The following is a 23,901-nucleotide window of genomic DNA, read 5'->3' as shown; positions in this document are numbered from 1 at the left end:
TCTCTTGCATTCAATGATATTACCATCACTGAATCTGCCACTATCAACATCCTGGGGGTTACTATTGGCCAATTAGACTAGCCATATACATACAGTAGCTATAGGAGCCAGGAATCCAACAGCAAATAACTCACCACCTGATTCCCCAAAGCTTGCCCACCATCTATGAGACACAACTCAGGAGTATAATGGAGTTCTCCCCACTTGTCTGGATGGGTGCAACTCCAACAAAACACAAGAATATTGACATCATCCAGGACAAAGTCACCTACTAGAATGGCAACACACCCACAAACTGTTCACTCTCTCCACCATCGAAGCTCAGTAGCAGCAGTGTGTACCATCTACACGATGCACTGCAGAATTTCACCAAGGTTCCTTAGGCAGCTCCTTCCAAACCCACAACTTCCATCTAGAATAAAAGGGAAGTAGATTCGTGGGAATACCAGCATTTGCAAGTTTGCCTCCAAGTCACTCACCACCCTGACTTGGAAAACATATTGCTGTTCTTTCACTGTTGCTGGGTCGAAACCCTGGCAATTCCCTCCCTAACAGCACAGCCGGTGGTCTGCAGCAGTTCACAAAGGAAAGTCACCAGCACCACCTTCTTAAGGGCAATTCAGAATGGCCCAGCTAGTGATGCCATGAATGAATTTTTTAAAAAATCTCCCAGGAGAATAGATGAACTCATTCCCAGAAGAAATTATAAAATGTGAGACCAGTCTATATGCAGTGCTAGAAGATGGTGTTATTAATTAATTTGCTAATCTTACACTTTTGAAATCGTAGCTGAAGATCTTCCCATTTGAAACTCAGGAGACATGCTTGTATCCCTTCTCACTGAGGCTGTCCCTCAGGATTAAAGTTGATTTATTTCCATTCTAGTTTAATGGATTCTGAAATGCTGATGATGTTTGTAGATTTTGGTGCACTACAATTTCTGTATACATATCAATTATTTGGTTTCTCCAATTCTTCCACCTTCCATTTGCCCAGCTCTTAAAGGAACATAGGAGCAGGAGTAGGCTATTCAGCCCATCAAGCCTGCTCTCGCTATGTAATCTGATCAGGCCTGATCACCCGCTTGCGTGTTTTTTTTAATATTACAGTAATTGACAGACATGTTTTGGCTAAACTGCTGGCTGACTCTGTGTAGCTATACCTTGTTATTTGAATTTGGACTGATTTTAACTGCAGGTGATATCCAGGACTTGTACGACACTGTGCTGAAGCCTGGCCATGCTGCTGCCTTCTCAACAGACTGTGATCTGACCTCAACTCATGAGATGGTCCGGACTATGGGAATGCAGGTGACCTAAACTGGCATCAGTAACAATAAAGCATGAATCTATATTGAAAGTGTACCTTTATATCACAGAACAGATTCCTTTAGATGGCATTATCTTTCAGTCACTACAATTATAACTTTGGCTCTTTATCTTTCCAGACCACATTTATGGGACATTTGGATTACCGGAAGCCAACTGTCAGAGGTCTAGGGATAAATCCCACGACGTGTTCCTTTAATGTTGGTGTGTTTGTTGCAAATGTTACAGAATGGAAACGACAACGGATAACTAAGCAGTTGGAAAAATGGCTGGTAGCCAATGTAGAGTAAGCCCTGTTCTTTCCTTGTGTATTTATACCTTAGCACACAACAATGGGTTGATGGGCCAGTGAACCGTTAATAGGTCCACCAATATCAGTCGAGTTACAGCCTTGCTTTCTGAAGTATTTGCATTGTGTCAGTTTGAGGTTATGGGGTTAATTGGACCATGGTATACAAATATAATTGATTCCCATTTTAGAATTATAGATTCCCACCTACTGTGTGTACATATAATAAATTCAGACATCTACATGCATTATGGAGATTGATATTTAAACTTGCCCTGCTTCAATGTACTATCCTAACAGTGGTAGTATTGTTATGCCCTTGGGAAAAGGATGTAATTACAGCATGACTAGTTTTGCACAGACATTTCCCATTATAGAAATTGGAGACAGCGCTGTGATGAGGGTAAGACATTCGCGAGTACAGATACATTATTTTAAATATATTAGTAGCTTTGAATATATAGCCTGCCTACAGCTCAAATTAAATCCGAGAAAAAAACCTTAGTCCTAAGCTGGGATCCCTTTCAGGTGCTCGGCTTTCAGTAATGCATCCTTGATTATAAGCTCAATAATACAGCCATCTTAGCTGGAGGCAATTCAGTTCCTTAACATTTTCCTTCCACTGCTTACGACATGCAGGGATTTGTTGCTGTATTTAAAAAAAGTGAAAACTCCAGTTGAAATTTTGTGGCAGGGCTGTTGGATATCTTTGAGCACGTTTCTGGCTGTATGTCAAGTTTCTGCTGCAGTTTCTGTGACTATGAAGACAGACTGGATTGGGAGTGGCACAGTGGCTCAGTGGTTAGCACTGCTGCCTCACAGTGCCAGGGTTTGACTCTAGCCTTGGGTGACTGTCTGTGTGGAGTTTGCACATTCTCCCTGTGTTTGCATAGTTTTTTTTATCTGGGTGCTGTAGTCTAAAGATGCAGGTTAAGTGGATTGGTTATGCTAAATTGCCCATGATGTGCAGGCGAGATGGATTAGCCATGGGAAATGCAGGGTTACAGAGGTGGGATGGGCCTGTGTGAAATGGTCTTCAGAGGGTTGGTGTGGAGTTGATGGGCCTATTGGCCTGCTTCCACACTGTAGGGATTCTATTCACTGGAGTTGAGAAGAATGAGGCGTGACCTCATAGAAACTATAAAATTCAAACAGGACTAGACAGGGTAAACACAGGATGTTCCTGATGATCAGGGAGTCCAAAATCACTGGTCACAGTGTGACGGTTCAGGTAAGGCCGTGTAATTCTGCAATGAGGAGCAGTTTTGTTACCCAGAGAGCACTGAGCCTGTAGAATTCTCTGCCACAGAAAGAGATTTGGGTCAAACCATTAAATATTTTGCAAGAAAGAGTAACATATAGTTGTTGGGGCTAAAGGGATCAATGGGTATTGGGAGAAAGCAAAAACAGGATCCTAAGTTGGATGATTAACCACGGTCACATTGAATGGCAAATAGGCTTGAAGGGCTGAATGGCCTACTCCTGATCCGGTACTTTATGCTGCTCAAGTAAGCGTTAGAATTTTCATTTTAGTCTTTTTAAAAATTTAGTTCTGTTGGCTTACAACTATTTAATCTGAGACATCCAGAAAGACTGATGTTAAGAACTGAAATCTTCCTGTGTGCTACTTATTAAGTTTTTGTCAGGAATTAATTTTGCTAAAAGCCAAGGATTGTTTTCTCCTCTTTATTATCCTTTCTGCAATATGTGTCTCCTAGGCTAAAGCTAACAGTTTACTTAGGGGCTGTCAATCAGTTATCCACATCTCCCTGTTATAACATGGAGATGCTGTAAGCCAATAGAATAAACATGTAGTTTAATTATTTTCTGCATTCCCGGGATGTGGGCATAACTGGCATTTGTTGCCCATCCCTAATTCCCCTTGAACTGGATAGATTGCTTGTCTGTTTCAGAGGGCAGTTAAGAGCCAACCATTGCGGGTCTAGGGTCACATAATTTCTAGACCAGATAGGGGTGTTGTGGGGGGAACTGAGCCCACATCCCCAGAGCTGCACCTTTGGCTCACTAGCCAGTGACACGACCACGCTGCCACTGTCTTCCTATAAAGTTGAGTCAGTTTGATTTATTTATTGTCTTTGTATCTGCTTACAAAATAGGGCAAAATGTGTACTGTGTTGCCACTGTCCAACGCCAACTTTAAGTACAAGATAGAAACCAAACCCACAGAATATAAAGGCAGAGAAATGAAGAAATAAAGAAAGTGTTCAACTTTACAGTTAACTGCTCCATTATAGGCCATGGGTTGGTGGTCGGGTAACGTTTCCTTTGCAGCTTGCTGCTGTTGGAAAAAGAGTCACCAACTCTTTGCCGCCACCTTGCCTCCACCAGCACCCTCACCACCAAGAGTCCTTGCTGGACCTCACGAAAGCAGACGCTACCAGTGCTGCTTGATACTGCACTGGCCCAAACTTGATTCCGCTTCGGGCCCAACGCAGCAGCTGCTGATTCTGTCAGGTCTCGTAATGGGCCCAAACCTGCCTCTGCTTTCATGAATCTGCACTGAAGGCAGATGTTGGCAACCCAAACCCACAGCAGCCATGAGTCAGGGCTATGACCGCCTCAATGATGCAGAAACCACCAGGAACCTGGACCTGCCTCTGATGTCACTGACACAAGACTGTACTGCTAGGCCCACTCACCACCATAGATGCCGTTGCCATGACTGATCTCTTCACCAAGTAGGAAGTAAAATAAAATAGAAGAAAAGGAACAAAAAGAAAAGCAGATGAGCCCCGGGCTCAGAAACCCTACTCCACTGCCATCTTAATGGAAAATGGAAACAGTGGTAACTCTTAGTAGTATTTGGAGGTGACAGAGAAAGCTGAAGAATTGGATACCATTTATTTTCCATTTACATAGAATTATATGGCACAGGATGCCATTTGACCCATTGTATTTGCACTGAAACCTTGGTGCCAGTGCAGCAATAGTGAAATGTCATTGAGAATTCTTGACCCAGCAATGTAGCTCAGTCATTTTCAACTCAAAATCCCAATTTTTGAAAACTCGGGGAACCTTGCAAATATTTCAAATCAAGATAATAAAATGTGAGGCTAGATGAACACAGCAGGCCAAGCAGCATCTCAGGAGCACAAAAGCTGACGTTTCGGGCCTAGACCCTTCATCAGAAATATTTCAAATCAATTTGGTTTACAGTGGTAGGAATAACATGTCCTTTCAGAAAAGAAAATCAGAAAACAAAAATAAATCAAAAACAAATTAAAAAAAATGTAAACATCTTCTAAAGTTCTCAATACTTCCTACAGCCTTTTAACCTAGTGTAATATGTCAGTATGCTACAGGGGTTTTACCAGACAATATTTGACACTGGGCCCCACATGGAGGTATTAGTACAGGAAAGGAGCTAGATTTTAAAGTCAATCTTAAAGGCAGGAGTAGAAATGCGGAGAGTTTAAGGAGGAAATTTTGTGGCTTAACGGGCAAAAGCAGCAGAAGTTATGGGCATCAGTGGTGGAAAACAGGAATATTGGGATGTGCAGGAGGCCAGAAATGAAGGTGTGTTGGGCTGGAGGAGGTTACAGTATTAGAGACAGATGAGACTTGCGGGGATTTTAGTCCTAGGATGAAAATCTTTGTTGCTAATTACGTGTCAAATAATATATATTTTGCAAATATGGTTTGCAACATTTTCTAGTATATTTTTGAAATTATAGTACCAGAAATGGGTTTATCTCAGTATATGAAAATGTCGTCTGTATGTTTTTCTCATTCATTGAGTTTCTTTTCATTTATAGGGAGAATCTGTACAGCAGTGCACTAGCCGAAGGAGTAGTGACCCCTCCTATGTTAATAGTATTTCACAACAAACACTCCTTAGTGAACCCTTTATGGCATATTCGACATCTTGGTAAGATATATTCAGAGTTCTGAGAAAGGGTCACTGGACCTGAAACGTTAACTCTGTTTTTCCCCCTCACAGATGCTGCCAGACCTCCTGGGCTTTACCAGCAACTTTGGTTTTGTTCCTGATTTACAGCATCAGCAGTTCTTTCAGTTTTTATTTAAGACCTATTCTTGCCCTGTTCACTATCTCTCTGAAGTTTTGAATGGAGGTTTAAAAAACGATATTTTACACACAGTTGAATTAGATTTTACTTACTGGACTTAATTTGGAAGTCATAACAATTTGCCTGAAGTTGCAATGAATTAAAATACTGTGACTCATGCAGTTTTTAAGATAAATGGGGTTGAAGTTTGATACATTGCCTTTGGTGGAGGAGCACATTCCCCTTTCGTAACACACCAATCAATGGAATACAAATCAGTGGATTCTTTAGAAGAATAGCCATCAGATCACTGATCACACAGCTGCTAATTACATTTAGCTGGTAGTTTGTGATATGTGGCAGATTGTTTACAATGTACATGCAGAGGACACAGCCAGGAACATACAATAGTTTGAAGTTGTTCACCAGATTTCTCCCACAGCTTTAAAAACACAATTTCCTTGTGCTAGCCAAATATTCGCAAAAGGTTTTTAGTAAATTAAAATTGGACATAGTTGGGGGAAAAAAAGACTTCCAGCTACATAGCACCTTTCACAACAACTGCACATCCCAGAGTACTGCACAGCTCGTGAATTAACTTGGAGGTATAGAGAGTGTTATTTTGCGAGCTAAAACAGCGGCCAATTTTCATGGAACTGAGATCCTACAAACATCAATTAACTCATTTTGATTTGAGTTCTGGCGAGGGTAACTCCCTGCTTTTCTTATACATTGTGCCACAGGATATTTTTAGATCCACCGAAATAGGCACAGAGAGCTATTCCACAGATAGTTTGAAAAAAGAATTTCCTCAGTACCAAACTCTAGAGTCAGCCTCAACTACATACTGAAACTAGGATGATTTGGGACTTGTAATTTTCTGGCTCAGGAAGAGTGCTAAAAGAATTTAGGTGATCTGCTTGATGAACACATTGAAAAGCACAACTTGTTAAAAAGTAATCAAGAAAGTGAGGCATGGATTTGGAGAGATCAATATGAGACATTATGTACTGCAGTTGCCTATCATTTTTCTAACATATTTGTCAAGTATCTGTTATATGGTACAGAAGGATGGTGCTTAAAATGTTACTAGCATAGTAGAACATGTGGAAGAACTTGGTTGTTGACACTTATTCGTATATAAGTTTGAACAGGGTGGGGAGCTTGATGTAGTCTATTGGCTAGTCTTCTCCATGTACTTATTGTCCAAAGTGGACTCTAAATCTTCTGTTGTGAAGGAGTGTTTCAACAACTGTCCCAACCCAAGTTAAAGCAATCTGGAAATTTTTAAGTGCAGGCCAGTATGCCATATTGAAGTATAAGGAGTTGTGAGATCCAGGGCCACTGTATCTTGCAGAGATCGTAGGAATTGCTGATGCTGGAGAATCTGAGATAACACAGTGTGAAGCTGGCTGAACACAGCAGGGCAAGCAGCATCATAGGAGCAGGAAAGTTTGACATTTCGGGTCAAGATCGAACTTGATTTCGTGTGAGAACTTGATCACACCTTACAGAAACCAACTTAGTAAAAGTTAGGGTTGGTGATATAGCAATGAATGGAAGTGACGAGAAAGAGCTGAATTTAAATCGTAAGAAAACCAAGTGTCTCTTAGTATCCAAATAGAAATTATACTACATGCATTGAAATGAAAATATCAGACAGATTTTGTTATCTAGGAATAATGTTAACATTGGACATAACATATGACAAAGATGAGTCAAAAGATTGGAATGTCAAAGATACATTTCAAATAGTGAAAAAGAAATGATCAACATAAAGTTAGCCATGACAACAAAGCAGAAAATCCTGGAAAGCTACATCACACCAATTACTGATCAAATGAGTGCAGGGTAATCAGCAAAGCAACATAGAGAAGCACTGAGACAAGAATTAAAACCATTTTGGGCAAGTAATTTTACTAAACCATGACCAAGACAACTCGACTGACCTGGTTCGGGAAGAGGTAGTTTGAATCTGAAATTTATTGGACACGTGATACGAACTTACAATTTAGAAAGTTTGATCTTGTATGAAATATCAAAGGCAAATAGAAAAGTAGATAAAGAACATTTTTTAAAAAAAGAACCCTGCAAATTGGCTGCATATAACGCTAACAAATATGACACACATCTCTGATAACTGAAGTGGGAGGACACATTATATGAAGTGGGAAGCATGTTACAATTCTGGATAAAAGATAACATTAAAAATACACATATGTAGACTTTACACTTTTAAAATTGACAGAAAACAAAACAAAGTCTGCATCCACTCTTAGCCGGATCTTAAAAACAGGTGTTTCAATCATTCAGAGATAATGGGAACTGCAGATGCTGGAGAATCCAAGATAACAAAGTGTGGAGCTGGATGAACACAGCAGGCCAAGCAGAATCTCAGGAGCACAAAAGCTGACATTTCGGGCCTAGACCCTTCATCAGAGAGAGTTTCAATCATTCAACTTTCACTGACCAAATACATAAATACGAAATACGGCAATCACTTACAGCACAAGCTTTGAAAATATGGTGAAAAATTAATCATGTCAGAGAAACAAACTCTTAAGACATATCAAAAAATAAACTGAACAATTATCATGAATTTATTATCAGTCATATCGCAGCAGAATAAAATCTTGGCAAAAATGTACCTGCTGGAAAAATCTCAAGAAGAAACAAAGATCAGTTTGATTAAAACAAAGTGATCAAAGGATTGTAAAATACCTAGTGTGAAAAAAGTATAATCCCAAGAGGTGTTCCATGTAATAGATTTAGTAAATGGAAGACATTTTTCAGTTTTACATTTCCAGCCATAGAGTAGCTTGAGTCTAATTTCTACATTTTTAAAAAATTGTTTTTTCTGTAGGCTGGAGTCCTGACACCAGATATTCAGAACACTTCCTTTCTGAAGCTAAACTACTACATTGGAATGGAAGATATAAACCCTGGGATTATCCTGCGGCTCATGTGGAATTTTGGGAAAGGTGGTATCTTCCTGATCCAACAGGACATTTTAGATTGGTACGACCTAACAATTAGGAGCACCATCGCATACAGAATTTTCATCTCACTCCTTTGTCCAATTAAGTATGCATTTAAAAATATGCTGTGGTTTAAGCTATTCAGTATCCAAACGTCTGACATGTTTCTGTGAATTAAATCATAGCAGAATTTACTGCAACAAGATTGAGATATCAGATTAAACATATAATAATTCAGTGTTATTTAGCAAAAATGTTCTCACATCAGAAAATGTAGATTTTGCACAATAACAGTACTTTCACAGGAGGTACATTATTTTGATCTCATACAAACCAGTTTGCCAAATCGAACTCTTAGCTGAAGAAACATTTTATATGACCTTAACATTTTTGAATGACAGCAAAGACAGCTTCATATTTGCTTCTCTATTCTTTAGGTAAGGTTAGTGACGTACAACACGAAATGTGAGCTATGGTCCTGCCTTGCCTCATTTTCACTAAGTTTTTTTATAATTTAGAAATGTAACTTTTATAATAGCATACACCCAGAACAAAGAGCAATAACCTTCTTGTTACAGCAGGAACTTGCAGGGATGATGTCAGGAAGCATTTTTCATTTAAAGAGTAGTGGAAATCTGGAATTCTGTTTTTCAGAAGTTTGTGGAGAGGTCTGGGAATTTATTGAAAATTTCAAAATTGAGTATTGATAACTTTTTGTAGTTATTAAAGATTATCAAAAGTAGACAATTGGATTTGAAAGGCAGCTCAGCCTAACTGAATGACAGACTTGAAAAGCCAAATGGTCGCCTCCTCTTCCTAACAGTGTGATCTCATGATCTCATGTAGTGCAGTGGTTATGGCATCGGATTTGCAAAGTGGGAATGCAGTGTTCTGCAATTAACTACAGCATCTTGTGGAACAGAATTTTAAAACACAATAATTTGTGAAGAAATTACCATTAAAGCTGTTCCCTACTTCTGTCACGAAAAAGGTAACTACTTCACAAAAGCATTTCAGGGAAGAGAAGTTAGTCAAGCAGTATTCAAGAAATCTACCAATGAGCAAATATAAGCCATCAGCCTTGTTCTCAGTATAGCAGCATTACTAGCACATTTACAAACAAACTAGCAGTCTAAGGCCAGGATAGATCTTCTATTCCAGAACAAGCTTAAGAACCTGTTTTGAAAGTACTATTGCAATAGTAGCTTTTCTCCCTGGGGCCCACATCTCAGGAAGGATGTACTGGCCCTGGAGCAGTTTCAGAGGAGGTTCATGGCAATAGTCCCAGGAATGAAAAGCTTAACATATGAAGAACGTTTGAGGACTCTGGGGCTATACTCATGACAGTTTAGAAGGATGAGGAGGGATCTAATTGAAACTTACAGAATACTGAATGGCCTGGAGAGAATGGATGTTGAGGAAGATGCTTCTGTTCATAACAGAGACTAGGACCCAAGGACACAGCCTTAGACTAAAAGGGAAGACCTTTTAGAACAGAGATAAAAAGAAATTTCTTCAGCCGAAGAGTGGCGAATCTACAGAAGGCTGTGGAGGCCAGGTCATTGAGTACATTTAAGACAGAGATAGATAGGTTCTCGATTACCAAGGGTTAAAAGAGAAAGCAGGAGAATGGTGTTGAGGAACTTATCAGCCATGATTGAATGGCAGAGCAGATTTGATGGGCCAAATGGCCTAATTTCTGCTCCTACGTCTTATGGTCTTAAAGTGACATTTCCTTACCCCAAAAGTTGCAGCATAACCTTAATACTAAATCCAACAGTAAATGAGAGTAAAGATGCAACCACAGCTTCACAGAATCCTTTAGATTTGTTGGAATAGGTTAATGGCAAATTGTACTGCTTAAGTATGAAAGTATCAAAGCTGTCAAAATGAAAGAACATCTGGGTACATAATACCGAATAAGATATTCCTCCAATGCTACTTCAACCTGTTTTCTCTTTTAATATTAAGCTTGGTACGCCCTAATACTTCCAAACTTCAAAGAAACTACACAGGTCTCATGTGAAAAGATCAGAATTGTTACTTTTACTCTCTTATGTATATGTATGAAATCAAAAATAAACATTACAAAATCATCTCACTGGTGGGGCAAAATAAAGTTCTGATTGATTTTGCTAGCAGTTTTAGTACAAAAACCAGCAGATAAAAGTCAAACCACGCACAGAAAATGTGAATGATCTTGTTTAGCTTAAAGTTTGGCAGGCTTCTTAAGACATCACTTTCCAAATTTATGACCACCACAATCTAAAAGGACAACAGCGGCAGTTACACAGGAACACAATCACCTGCAAGTTCCCCTCCAAGCCACTCACCGTCTCAACTTGGAAATATATTGTAATTCCTTCAGTGATGCTGGTTCAAAACCCTGAACTACCTCACTAACAGCATTGTGGGTGTATCTACATCAAATGGACTATAGCAGTTCAAGAAGGTAGCTGAACATCACCTTCTTCATGGCAACTAGGGATGGGTTATAAATGCAGGCCCAGCCAGTAACACCCACATGCTCAGCAAATCATGAATGCTAGTACCGCTGTGTGATCAGACATTGCCCAGATGCATTCAAAGATTGGCACAGGTCAATGAACATGTAACATTTCCAGTGTAAAATTAAAAACAGAAAAAAAAGAAATTCATTGTAATTTTTATTTTTTTTCCACCAGATTTCAAAACTATCACTCTCTTGCAAGAGGATTGAGCACCAAATTTACAAGTTGTAAACAGTATCATGTTAACATTTTTAAAAGTTTCCAGTAGCTGCCCATTCACTTCAAGTCAGAGTACATTTACTTGTATATATTCCCACAGGCACATTTTACAAACTAGATAATATGACACAGGTAACTTTAAAACTTCCTGTAAAACAGCTTTAAGTCACTAGAGACAGTATTACAAATTCTTTGTTGAAAACAGTCATGCAGATTAGTTACAATAGTTTCCTTAATGAACATTTAAGGCATTTACATAATGTCACAGTTAAGTGAACTTTTACTTCAAAAGCAGTAGCTGAATTTTAATACAGGGAGGAAAAATAACTGTCAGGTTGGCAGGTGTAAACCTGAGATATTTTTATTCCCAAGTCTGTTCAGAGATCTGGTCTAACTTGGTAATACTTTATACCAGCGGAAGAGGGTAATGCAAGCAAGACAGGGATCATGACTAAGCAGCGGAGGGAGAGGGGATGGTGTCTGATGAGGTAATTAGAAGCAAGCCCAACACCAGAGGTTTCTTTGGGAAGCTGTCTCTGCTGCCCTTGGCCCACCTGGTAGAATCTGTATGAAACCATTTTGGCTTTTTTCAGTCTTCTTACTTATTCTTGACCATTATGCCTAGTGAACCCCGTACGAGGCACTGATAGCAGTTGGCCAGAGCAGAAAGGTGGCTCAGTCTGAAAGACTACACCACGAATTTTGGAGTAAGACCCTCATCATTTTGGTGCAAGGATGCTATTAACTGGCCACATCACCACTTGTTAAATCTGTCAATCCTTACACAGCTTGCATTGTAAGTTATCATCAGGGTTTAAATTCCCTTGCACTTGTGATTTCTCTTGACAGAATTAGGGTTAAAAACAGGTCGAGTTATATTGTTCTAGACTTAAGTGCTTAAGTGTAAGGGCACAGCAAAGAATTTCAGTTGCTTTCTCTTTCAAACTTGAATCATGCCAAATGGTGCAAGTTTAGCTTGAAGGGAAAATTGCTTTGAAATGCCAGAATTGAGAATGGTCCATTTAATGTACAGTCAATTTTCAGTTGAAAGCCATTTTTAAAAATAAGTTCATATTTGAAAAAATATTATAACCTCAAACTGAAGGCAACTGTACTGTTGCTGAGTCTCCAATTTTTGAAAAAACAAAATTGAATGATTTAGCAGGGAACTTATCCTCTGGCTCTTCTTGTGCACTACTGTTAACTTGACAAACTATAGTCTACTCCTAATAATTCAAAATGGATTTGTGCAAAAGATGAAAGAATTATAATGTGTATTCAGCAATATTAATAAAAACCCAAATGGAGAATTTATTGCTAAAATATGAAATAAATTAGCAACTTGGAGTTAAAAAATTAAAGTATTAAAGAACATCCATTCAAATGTAAAACATCATTTGTTACACTTATTATTTTTGCAAATCTATAGCACCTTCTCAGCCTTAAATACACGAGAAAAAGGCTGAGTCTGAAAAAAAAATTTCATCTTGCTCAAGAGTTTCAATTTTCTAAAGGAGAAGCAACATGCCCCCAATACTAACGTTTCAAAACAAACTTAAAATAACAAATTAAAACTGCTCTGATTTTATTGTTAAATTTGCATAAGCCAATGGACACCTGGACCCATAATTAATATGATTCTTTTTTTCAAACAAAAAAGCACGCCTTTGGTCAAATAAACCCAAGATTAAGGTGGCCTGAACTGACATGAAAATGAAACTGCTATTAATAGTACCCGATGTGCACACATCCAGAGAAATGCAAATATTACAAGAACTTCAAATAAGCAAGATCTTAAAAAGCGCTGTTTCAATCCAGTTTAATTGGTGATCAAGATTTCTGTTGAACTCCCACCATTATTTTGACCAAAACTGATAATATTCTAACCTGTTGCTAACAGTAACAGAAGGAATTTCAGGATGGCTGAATAGCCTTGTAATTGCAACACTTGAGCAAAGAGAACTAGCTAGAAACCCCAAATTAATTCCAGGAATAAAATGAGCACCTGATCATATTAAGTTAAAAACAAAACAAACCATATCTGGTTTCTTATTTGATCTATAAATATTTTGGGCAGTTTTGCTCAAAGTTTAAGAATTCAGCTTTCTGACCTTTACTACATCATTAAGATTACATATAATTCTAGATAACAATAGGTAAAAAGATAAAACCTCTTCAGTTCAAAAACTGAGGCACAGTACTTTTAAGACTGCATTAAAACTGCAGTAACATTAAGTTATGCAAACCAGTCAATTCATTATGTGCTATTTTCTTCTTGAGACTCTGTGCAGTAATTGCTGATTGAAGGAATTTGATCAGCAAACGATTGGGTCATCCACTGGCCATCAGGAACTTGGCAAAACATTGAATCAGTGTTGAACTCGGAATTGTTGGTTGCACCTGTAAAACAAATTTAGTCAAAGCAATTTAATATTTTCTGAAGTAAATTAGAAAACGTACCGAGAACATGTAGTGTTGTACATAGAAATAAATATGACTATAGTCAAAAAATATTGAAGTGGAGGATGTAAAATCAACATGATATCATTTAATATTGACGTTACAAAAAATAGGTAACATTTTCAACATCATACAATTTTAAGACAAACATCAGGAAACCATCTGGAGTCATCATGGGATTCATTAAGTTCTGCACTATATTTTTAACTTTAAATTACCAAAAGAACTGCTAGATGAAAAAATACCAAAGGTCCTCCAGCTTGATTACTTTTGTTTCCATGATACAACAATGAGAGACTAAAGAAAAATTAGTTAGCAATCCTTTAAACTAGTTTACAACAAATACAGAAGTAACAGATAAACAACCTCTGCTGTAAGTTTGGAAGCTATAAGGTCTAAAGTCATATGCCAACTGCACCCCCTGCTATTTACATGTCTTGTATTGAATTCCTCATCTCCTGTATTCCAAATGTGTTTGCCGCAAGAGACCTGTTTAAAATTAAATGACACAATCTTTGCAGGAATTCTGTTCTACAGCCACTAAATTATCATTTCAGCAGAACTTTTGTTTTGAATATAACCCCTGCTTTACATGCAGGCTGCATTTCTGGGATCTCTGCTATAGACAATCTAAAATTGCTTATTGGCCAAATGTATTTAGTCACTACTTCCTTGTAATAAAACTGATGCCTACATATTTTTAAGTAATGCAGACCTTAGCACAAATTATATATGATAGAATACATCATCGCTTTAGGTTTTCATATCCTGAAATCTTCAATTTTTTTTTGAAAACAGGGACAAATGGATCCTTGGGAGGGATTACCAGGCTGCACATGCAAGGTTCAACTAGAAACCAGTGTGGTTAGAAATCACAACAAAGATTGAATCCTTTCTCCAAAAATAATTTAATATACAAAATTGTTTTGTTCTAAGAGTAAAATGAGAGTATGCGAAAGGGATAGCAGTCTTCCTTCACTAGCAATATTTTAAAATGCCGAAGAGTTATATATTTTCTTATAGTAGTATCCTGCAGGTTAACGTTTAGCATTCGGTATACAAATTACATCAATATGAAATATAAAACACCATGATGATTTACTCACAATGAAATCATTTTGCTCATTTACCTAGTTCAGTTGTAGCAAAACTGCACTGCCCATTGATTTCAGTGGATTTTTCAATGTATGACCCACCATAAGCAGCTTCATATCCAGGGTCATACATTTCCTCTTTAATTGCCATTTTCTTGGCTTCCGCTAATAGACAAATTAGAACATTGTACAGTAAAGTTTTTTTTAAACAAATAATAAAAAAAACTATGAATTTAAAGAACAAATTTAATATACTACTACAACTTATGAACAAACCAAAACCTTAACCATTCTGGACAAATAAAACAGAAGACCAGGAATCAGCTTGCCCGATTAACTGGAATTCAATATTCCATCAGTGAAAACTGACAACAAATTAACTTTAACTTCTGTAGAAACTGGCTATAAAGTTACAATGGTTACAAGTAGTAAGTTATGGTAACACTGCATGTTGCAATTATGACTATTTGGGCATATTTTCCTTTGTTTCGTCATGGATAAGTGCCTGATTGATGGCAGATTTTCCCACAGACTGCATTAATTTAATAACCACTTACATCTGTATTGGGCTTGCCCAACAGGTAGACCAAAAGTCACCATGCAGCCCAGCAAGGGGTTCACCTTGGCTTGCCGAGCCTTTGTTCAAAATGTTCCGATTACATTTGTCGGGATTTTTAACAGAGCTGCTCCTGCAATCGGAGGTCATTTTTCTCTTATCATGCTCTAGTTTACTAGAATGACGATCAGCAGTAAATGTGGGAGAGGAATTACATGTAATCGCAGGAGCAAAGTGCAAAAACATGTGCTTTGAATCAGCCAGAGGCTGGGGACTGTAGCATAATGGGAACCGTGAGACACTGCCTTGTTTGGAATGAGCCTCCGGCTGCTGCGGGGTGGTGGGGCATGGGGGGTGCAAATATTAGTCAAACCTGTGCCTTAACAAAACAACATTAGCAAATGCTCATGTACTATTTGCTTGACCATCATCCCAGGCAGCAAGTGACAGCGATAATTCTACTGATTCACGAGGAAATATTTCTACCGGTGGGACTGGTATCGGACGTGCGTTTTGTCACAAGGAATTCAATTAAAATATTCAAAGGCCCTAGAAAGGACAGTTTTTTTCAGTTATTAGCATTTTGCTGGTACATCAACTCTTCATTAGGCAACAGCAGCTTTCCAATTAGCAACATTGAGTGAAAGTATTTATTATCCAAAGAAGGACCATAGGTACATAAGGCGAGCCTCAAGACCCCTTAGTGACCTCTGAGAGAGGGGAGACAGGGAGATCTTGATGAGGAGGAGAAGGCTGACTGTGTCTCATTCAACAAGCCATGCGCTCACCTGCCTGCTGGCTAGGTGCATACCAGCCAAACCCTAAGGTGATTACAGCCTAGAATAGCTGGCTGGCTGGGTGAGTGACAGGTCAACTAACTGAGCAGCTGGGTGAGATTTAGTGACATACCCAACCAGTCTTCTCTTCCAACCCCCATCCCCCAAAACGGCATCTACAAAGCATTGCCTATTATCTTAGACATTGTCCCCTGAAATTCATACTTATGACCACCTCATCATTCTGAAATTTGCCTACCCACTCCCAAATGAGTGTAAAATTGTAATGTGGCCTCCCAAGCAATAAGGTTGGAAAATGTTGACTTATATCCTTCAGCAAAGAAAAGGTCAGCTCTAATTAAAGATCTTTGTATTACTGAAACGAAGAGAGATTGAGCAGAATTGGCATATTTATTGAAGTTCTAGTTTTGAGCTTTTATTCCAGACATTGATTTTAATTCATCAGTTTCATGTTTAAATGGCAGACAAAAATCTCTAATCATATGAGCTGAGGTCACAGAATTAAGGTTTCCTATCATCTTAAAAAGGCTGGTTTATTTCTTTTTTGTAGATCAATTGCATTTTTGAAAATTAGTCTAACCTAGTTTCAGATAGTGGATTTAAAGGATATAGAGAAAAAGGATTAACACTCTTTTCTGGCATGAATTCTCAGTTATAATATACACCCATGCATACATCAGTGTGTGAATTTAAATTTTCTTGAAAAGCAGAATGCAACAGAATTCACATGCAAAGCTCTAAAGTTCAAAAATCCTTCCACAAGAATGGGATTCATTTCAGGGAATTCATTATTTTTAAGATATGTCATTATATATTGATAGGCTGTCGAGTGAATTTGTGCACTAGTAAACAGGTTATTAACTCCTAAAACTAGAATTATGTTCTGAATGTCCTTAAAAATGACATTACAGGAGCTTACTGTATCTGGTCACGTATTCTTCAAACGTGCTTTGCTTTGTACTGGATCCGGGGTGGGGTGGGAAGAGAAGAAATAGTCAGCTGACTGGAATATAAAATTAGCTTGAAGGTAGCACACAGAGGGTGGTGGTATAGGGTTGTTTTTCGGACTGGTGGCCTCTGACTAGCAGAGTGCCACAAGGATTGGTGCTGGGTCCATTGCTTTTCATCATTTATTTGGAGGTGAATAATGGAAGAATAGTTGTTAAGTTTGCAGATCGCACCAAAAGTGGTGGTGCAGTAGACAGTGATGATGACTATCTCAGTACGATGGAACGCTGATCAGATGTGCCCAAGGGCCGAGCAGCTGCAGATCAAACTTAATTTAGATAAACGTGAGGCTTTGCAGTTTGGTAAGGCAAACCAGGGCAGGACTTAAACACCTAATGGTAAGGTTCTCAGGAGTATTGCCAAACAAACAGACATTGGGGTGCAGGTGCTTAGCTCCTTGCAAGTGGAGTCACAGGTAGACAGGGTGGCGAAGGCAGCATTTAGCAAGTTTGCCTTCATTGGTGAGGCCACTTTTAGAATACCATGTTAAGTTCTGGTTTCTCTGCTGTAGGATAGATGTTGTTAAACTTGAAAAGGTTCACAAAAGATTGACCAGAGTTTTGCTGGGATTGGAGAGTTTGAACTATAGAGAGCGAATGACTGGGCTGGGGCTATTTTCCCTGGAACATCAAAGGCTGAGGGGTGACCTCAGAGGTTTATAAAATTATGAGGGACATGGATAGGGTGAATCCCAAGGCCCTTTTCCCTGGGTAGTGGAGTCCAAAACTGGAGGGCATAGGTTTAAGGTGAGAGGGAGAAAGATTTAAAAGGGACCTGAGGGGCAACTTTTTTTTAACGCAGAGGGTGGTGTATGCATGGAATAAACTGGCAGAGGTAGTGTAGACAGGTACAACTACAATATTCAAAAGGCTTCTAGATGGGTTTAAAAATAGGAAGGGTTTAAAGGAAAATGGGCTAAATCATGGCAAATGGGACTAGATCAGTTCAGGATATCTGATCGGCATGGACAAGTTGGATTGGTCTGTTTCTGCGCTGTATAAATCTATGTTAATACCTAGTTGCTGTGCAATTGAAAGTAGGACTTCAATCAATCAATCTAAGCAAGTCAGTGCCATCAAAAAAAATTCACCAGAAGTTGGTAAATAGAAGAAATAAACTTTTAAAAAAGTTATAGACACGGGTTGCTCTTAAAGACTTTTCATCCGAATTACAACTACAGGCAACTTACCTTGAGCTTTTTGCAAGTCAAATGAGTATTCTACTTCAGTGACCTCTGTAGGAGTTTTAATGCCCTTCAAGTGATTTCGTAGTTCTTTTAGCTTGATATAATAATGTACCTTGTCCTGGGCCCGAGGAAACTGCGCACACCTTGCACTTGAAGAAGGCATGACATAGACCACCTTGGAAATAAAGTTAAAGCAATGTATTTGTCTCTGAAGAAATTTCATTATCAGGAAAATGTAACAGCAAGAGGAAGACTTACGCAGCCAGCACATTTGAGGTGAAGGTGGCATTAACAGAAAAAATGAGAGTAATGATACTCTAATATTTTTTAAAAAAATGGAGAACTCAAGGCAAATCAAAGTCAGAGAATACAGAACTTAAAGGCAATTGGAAGGGTAGGCAAAATTTTACTCAAATTTAGATAAGATACTTTGAAAAAAGACATAAACCCAACTTGTTTTGTGTTTCGTAATGAGCAAGTTCAATGATAGACTGGACAGTTAGACAACGAAAAGTGCTGTTCGAGTTGAGGAGAATGGAGGTTGGTAGACAAAAGGAATTAAAGAAAATTGTTTATTTACCCCCTCTTTCCCAAATCAATCTGAAATTGCAGAGAAGCAAGTGATTCTGCACTTAATCTTGATTTATCACTGGCCAGGATAAGTTTATGGATTACCATGTGGGAAAGTATTGTGAAAAGGAACAAATGTAATCTTGAAAAAAAAAATCACTGGACTAAGACACCACAGATGATTCCCTTCAGCAAAGTGAAGATCAGTTAAAGGAAAACTCAAGTTTCTGTTAAGGAAATAGATTTTTTGACCTAAAATAATGAAAATTGGCAATTGTAAAGATGTGCTTTAAAAAGTTTATAAATGGGTTGGCGGCGGTGGGCGGGGGGAGGTGAGAAGGAGAATGAGTGTTTGGAACATGCTGTTGCAGAGAATGTATCTGGTATATTCTTCACAATTCAAAGGTCAAAAGTAGAGCATTGTGGTGTTCACTTGTTGGTTAAGTAAGGTCATGTAACTTTTAGCAAAGTAGGTTTGAAACTTTTGAGAGATAAACTGATGTCAAGTATCTTTGATCTGAAACATTTCCTTGCAAAAACCTTTTGGATACTTAAGTTGTAGACCTCCAAGAAGCCATCAAGAAAGACAGATCTCTTTCTTTCTTGTTCTTCGCAACACCACTCAGATTCTGAAAATGACTTTTCATTCAAGTAATGGCTGTAGGTCCAAATGACTGACTACCAAACTAAGGATCTGCAAACATCTTACAATCAACAATATGATTCATCTCCAAAAAGAAAAATTAGATGTTTATAAAATCATAAGCGACATGGATAAGGTCAACAGCCAAGGTATTTTTCCTAGGGTGGGGGGGGGGGGGGGGGGGGTTGGAGAAGCGAGTCTAAAATTAGAGGGCATAGGGTTTAAGGTGAGGGGGAAAAAAGACATAAAAAGGATCTGAGGGGTAACAGAGGGTAGGGTGTGTATATGGAATGAGCTGCTGGAGGAAATGGAGACAGTGGGTACAATTATAACATTTAAAAAGGCATCTAAATGGTTGTATGAATAGCAAGGGTTTACTGGGATATGAGCCAAATGCTGGCACATGGGACTAGGTCAGACTGGGATGTCTGGTTGGCATGGATAAGTTGGACTAAAGGGTGTGTTTCCGTGCCGTATGACTCTATGACTTATATGATAACTGTGAGGACTTCATTTCACTCCTGAGCTACAGACTTTTGATCCACAGAACTGGCTCCTTTTTACCCAAGTTTTCCACCACGGTGTTCATGCAGAACTGTCTTGGTGCTCCTATTTGTGAATGAATGTGCTTTAAAGAGAATGTACTTCAAGCATGCTCAGTAGTTATTAATAATTTGTTTTCCCACATGTTATAGGATGTTTGTTTATTGCTTGTTGATGAGACCCAGTTAAGTTTAATTTTGTTGTAGATAGGAGTCATATCAGGCAAATTAATCACCTTAGTAGTTCAGTTAGAAGATTTTCTGAAGAAGGGTCTAGGCCCGAAACATCAGCCTGCCTGCTCCACTGATGCTGCTTGCTCTGCTGTGTTCATCCAGCTCTACACCTTGTTGTCCATAGTAATTCAGTTGGTCATTTATATCCCATTCATGAAATGGTGGGGTTTGATTACAAGCACACTCTTCCCTGAAGGTTTGTGACATCATGTGCTGAATTAAAATGCATACGGAAGAGCTACTGATAAAACAAATACCAACTTCTAGAAATACTTTTTCACCTAATCTATGAATACTAATCAAAAGATGTGAAGATTTTCTTCCCTACAGCAAAGATTCAAGAGGCACTGACGAGAGTCATCAGACAGCAAGAAGTTTGGGGGCTTTGAGAAAGCGAAGAAGGGTTCTCCAAATAGGAATACAGCATTATTTACTTCAAAATTTTAAAAGTACAAAGGAAATTAAATCATATTAAGGTACTTACCGTTTCTCCTTCAGGGATCTTGTGCGGCTGTTGCCCAAACTCCAATTTCTTCACCTTAACTCCAAAAACTTCTTTGCTAAAAATTTCATAGATGCCTGTAAATGGTGTGTAAAATGAAACTTTTCAATGTGATTTGTTTTTGACAGATAATATAAATTTAAGTTGTCTTCCATGCACATGCCCTCTGTATTTATATCAATTAGTACAGAGAGAATCGTGGGTGAGGTCATCGACTTGCTCGTCGGGCTGTCTTGTTCTCATTCAGACATTTCATCACCCTGCTAGGTGACATCATCAATTGTGCCTCCGACGAAGTGGTGTTATTCTACTCCGCTTGGAATTTATACTGTTTGGTCCATTATAGTAAGCAGTTGGCAGAGATCTGTAGCTTGGGATATGGATGTGGTTGTTGATTTGCCTGCTGAACTACTCAGCATAATGGACCAAACAGTACAAATTCCAAGCGGAGTAGAATAACACCTCTTCATCGGAGGCACAATTGATGATGTCACCTAGCAGGGTGATGAAACGTCTGAATGAGAACAAGACAGCTTGGCGAGCTAGTCAATAACCTCAATAAACTCATATTCTGGGAGGAGCTGAAAGTACAGAGACCTTTTACTTCAGAGGCATTCGTCACAGACTGATTGTCCTCATGTTAAGTCAGAAGCAGCTTTATTCAGTGCTATACATAATGGGAGTGTTTTGTATTGAAATTGGGTTTCCCAGTACTGGTAACTCGACATTCATAGTTTAAAAAAAATTGAATATTAAGTTATTGTCGGAACTTTCTTTTTAAAATTTTCACGCGTACTTACATTTCCCATTAAACACAGCAATTCGTGGCTTAAATTTCTGTAATTTTTGCAAAAGTATTTTTCCTCCTTCCCGAATCTCTTTGCTGAAATGCAAATAATTTTTACATTATGTTTTCGTACCAACCGAAACAAAAAATGAATTTTAAATTTGCTTTCCTGAATCACCTTTTGAGGTCCTTGCTTCCTGGAGTAGTTCTCTCTACCATGTTTGTGAAACCTATTCCATACTTTTCTGGTAAAGAAGCATCATCCAGATGATTTAAAGGCTTATCAATAAGACCAGACAAAAACAAGCATTTCCCTATAAACAAAAAGGTATAGGTTAAAGTGTGAATATAAAGTAAGAGACAGTCATAATAAAATGAACTAGCTTAGAGAATAATAACTAAGAAACGACAATAGTCCACTTCTGAAAAACCTAACAGTAAAAATCAGTATGATTTGCTCATCACACAATCCACTCAAACAAATGTTAAAATATCTAAAAGACTTAAGAACAGCCAACAGAATTTGTGTAGATACAAAAACTTACAAAAATGATTTCCTGGTCCAGGGTAATGATGCCCTTTGTATGCTGCCATCAACCCTGGGTTAATTCCAATCTAAAACAAACAACAGACTCAACTTAGAATGGAAAGGAAATTATAACCAGCAGGTTATGAGTAAGTAAAAATACTTGACATTCAGCTTTCACAGCTCCAGCAGAATTTCTTCAGGCAAGAAAAATACAGTCTTTTCACTATCACATACTAACAAAGATACTGCAGTTACACTCATGCTACTTACTCTCGCAGAAGTATCCAATAATTTATGGGACAGCATTGATTAGCAACATATTCCACAAGGAAAAAGAACATCAACATTGTGCCCAATTCTGCTCTAAGTACTTTCAGCAGCAGCAAAGAGGAAGCCAAGCATATGCTTCCATTTTGAAATGTACTTTCACAGGAAACATATCACATTGCTTAAGGAAATGTGCAATCATATCCAAAGGCTCTCGATGGAATTTTCACCCAAAACATTGAACTAACTTTCCAGATATTATATTCTTCAGGATACTCAAAACAAATTCAGAAATGCTATTTTCAAAAAGTAGAAAAAAAACAATGATTTGGCAGACACTCAAAAATGCCTTATTCTAGCCACCAGTATAGAAGATTTAAAGCAAGCCAACAAAATACAAGAGTAACTAACAGCTGTTTCCAATACAAATGTTATAACTTACTCTCTCCTTCATACTTTTCTTCATGTTAGAGGGAAAGCCTGCATTTAAGCATTTCTCAGTGTATTCTTGAAGCAGTGGAACATAGAAATTAGGAGTAAGCTATTTGCCATTCAACTAAATAATGGTTTCTTTACCTCGAAACCAACGTTCCCTCTAAGCTGTGGCCGTGCAGCTGCTGGGAAGTTCCATACACGTTGATCAGCATGTCACTGCATGGATTTAGCTTCTGGAAGCCACTGTTGCATACAGACGTTGGAGTACCTTGCAGCAGCAAGAAAAATTACACAGAATGCTACTTTTTAACCAATTTCCTACACTATCCCCATATCCCTTCATGTCTTTTATAGCTAGAAATCTCTGTCTGAGTTGATCATTCTCAAATCAGAACCTCCACAGCCTTTTGGGGTAAAGGCTGCCAAAGTTTTATTGCCCTGAGGTGTGGTACGACAGCTCAATGGTTAGCACTGCTGCCTCACAGCGCCAGTAACATGGATTTGGTTCCAGCCTTGGGCGACTGCCTGCTTGGGTTTCCTTTGGGTGTTTTGATTTTCTCCAACAATCGACAGATATGCAGGTTAGGTGGATTGGTCATGCTAAATCATCCATAGAGCTAGGTAGATTGGTCATGGTAAATGTGGGGTAGTGGGGTAGAGGGCTGGGTCTGGGTGGGATGCTCTTCAGATGGTTCGTGCAGACTATGGATCAAATGGCCTCTTTCCGCCCTGTAGAGTTCTATGCTTTTATAAGTGAAGAAATTCCTGCTCAGTCCGAAATAGCTCCTCTCCTTATTGAGGGAAAATATCCTTCCTGCTCTTACCCTGTTGAACCCTGCAGGAGTTCTGTATGTTTCAAAGGGATTATCTCTCATTCTTTCAAACACCAGAAAACACAGGCCCAGCTACTTTAAATGTCTCCCAGAGGACAATGCCAGT

At 38.5% G+C, this 23,901-nt stretch overlaps 2 protein-coding genes across 6 annotated transcripts in view; one reads left to right on the top strand and one right to left on the bottom strand.

Annotated features, from left to right (window-relative positions):
* glt8d2 (glycosyltransferase 8 domain containing 2) overlaps positions 1-12,714 on the top strand; it is a 37,693-nt gene extending 24,979 nt beyond the window's left edge. The window contains exons 7-10 of one of the 2 annotated variants that reach the window (XM_048548335.2): positions 1,198-1,310; positions 1,448-1,614; positions 5,394-5,506; positions 8,509-12,714. In XM_048548335.2, coding sequence (XP_048404292.1) covers positions 1,198-1,310; positions 1,448-1,614; positions 5,394-5,506; positions 8,509-8,681 — 566 coding nt within the window. In that variant the 3' untranslated portion in view covers positions 8,682-12,714. The remainder of the gene's footprint in view (positions 1-1,197; positions 1,311-1,447; positions 1,615-5,393; positions 5,507-8,508) is intronic. The other variant, XM_048548334.2, reaches the window with a different exon arrangement.
* Positions 11,277-23,901, bottom strand: part of LOC125460755 (G/T mismatch-specific thymine DNA glycosylase-like) — a 22,977-nt gene continuing 10,352 nt past the window's right edge. For 3 of the 4 annotated variants that reach the window (XM_048548602.2, XM_048548604.2, XM_048548605.1), the window contains 7 exons: positions 22,277-22,346; positions 21,910-22,045; positions 21,745-21,827; positions 20,927-21,021; positions 18,457-18,628; positions 14,943-15,071; positions 11,277-13,752 (listed from right to left, as the gene is read on the bottom strand). In XM_048548602.2, coding sequence (XP_048404559.1) covers positions 13,610-13,752; positions 14,943-15,071; positions 18,457-18,628; positions 20,927-21,021; positions 21,745-21,827; positions 21,910-22,045; positions 22,277-22,346 — 828 coding nt within the window. In that variant the 3' untranslated portion in view covers positions 11,277-13,609. Of the gene's footprint in view, positions 13,753-14,942; positions 15,072-18,456; positions 18,629-20,926; positions 21,022-21,744; positions 21,828-21,909; positions 22,046-22,276; positions 22,347-23,103; positions 23,231-23,901 lie in introns of all 4 variants that reach the window. The other variant, XM_048548606.1, reaches the window with a different exon arrangement.

Source organism: Stegostoma tigrinum, chromosome 18 (assembly GCF_030684315.1).
Source record: "Stegostoma tigrinum isolate sSteTig4 chromosome 18, sSteTig4.hap1, whole genome shotgun sequence".
Taxonomy (NCBI): domain Eukaryota; kingdom Metazoa; phylum Chordata; class Chondrichthyes; order Orectolobiformes; family Stegostomatidae; genus Stegostoma; species Stegostoma tigrinum.
This window is presented reverse-complemented; position numbering and strand designations above follow the sequence as displayed.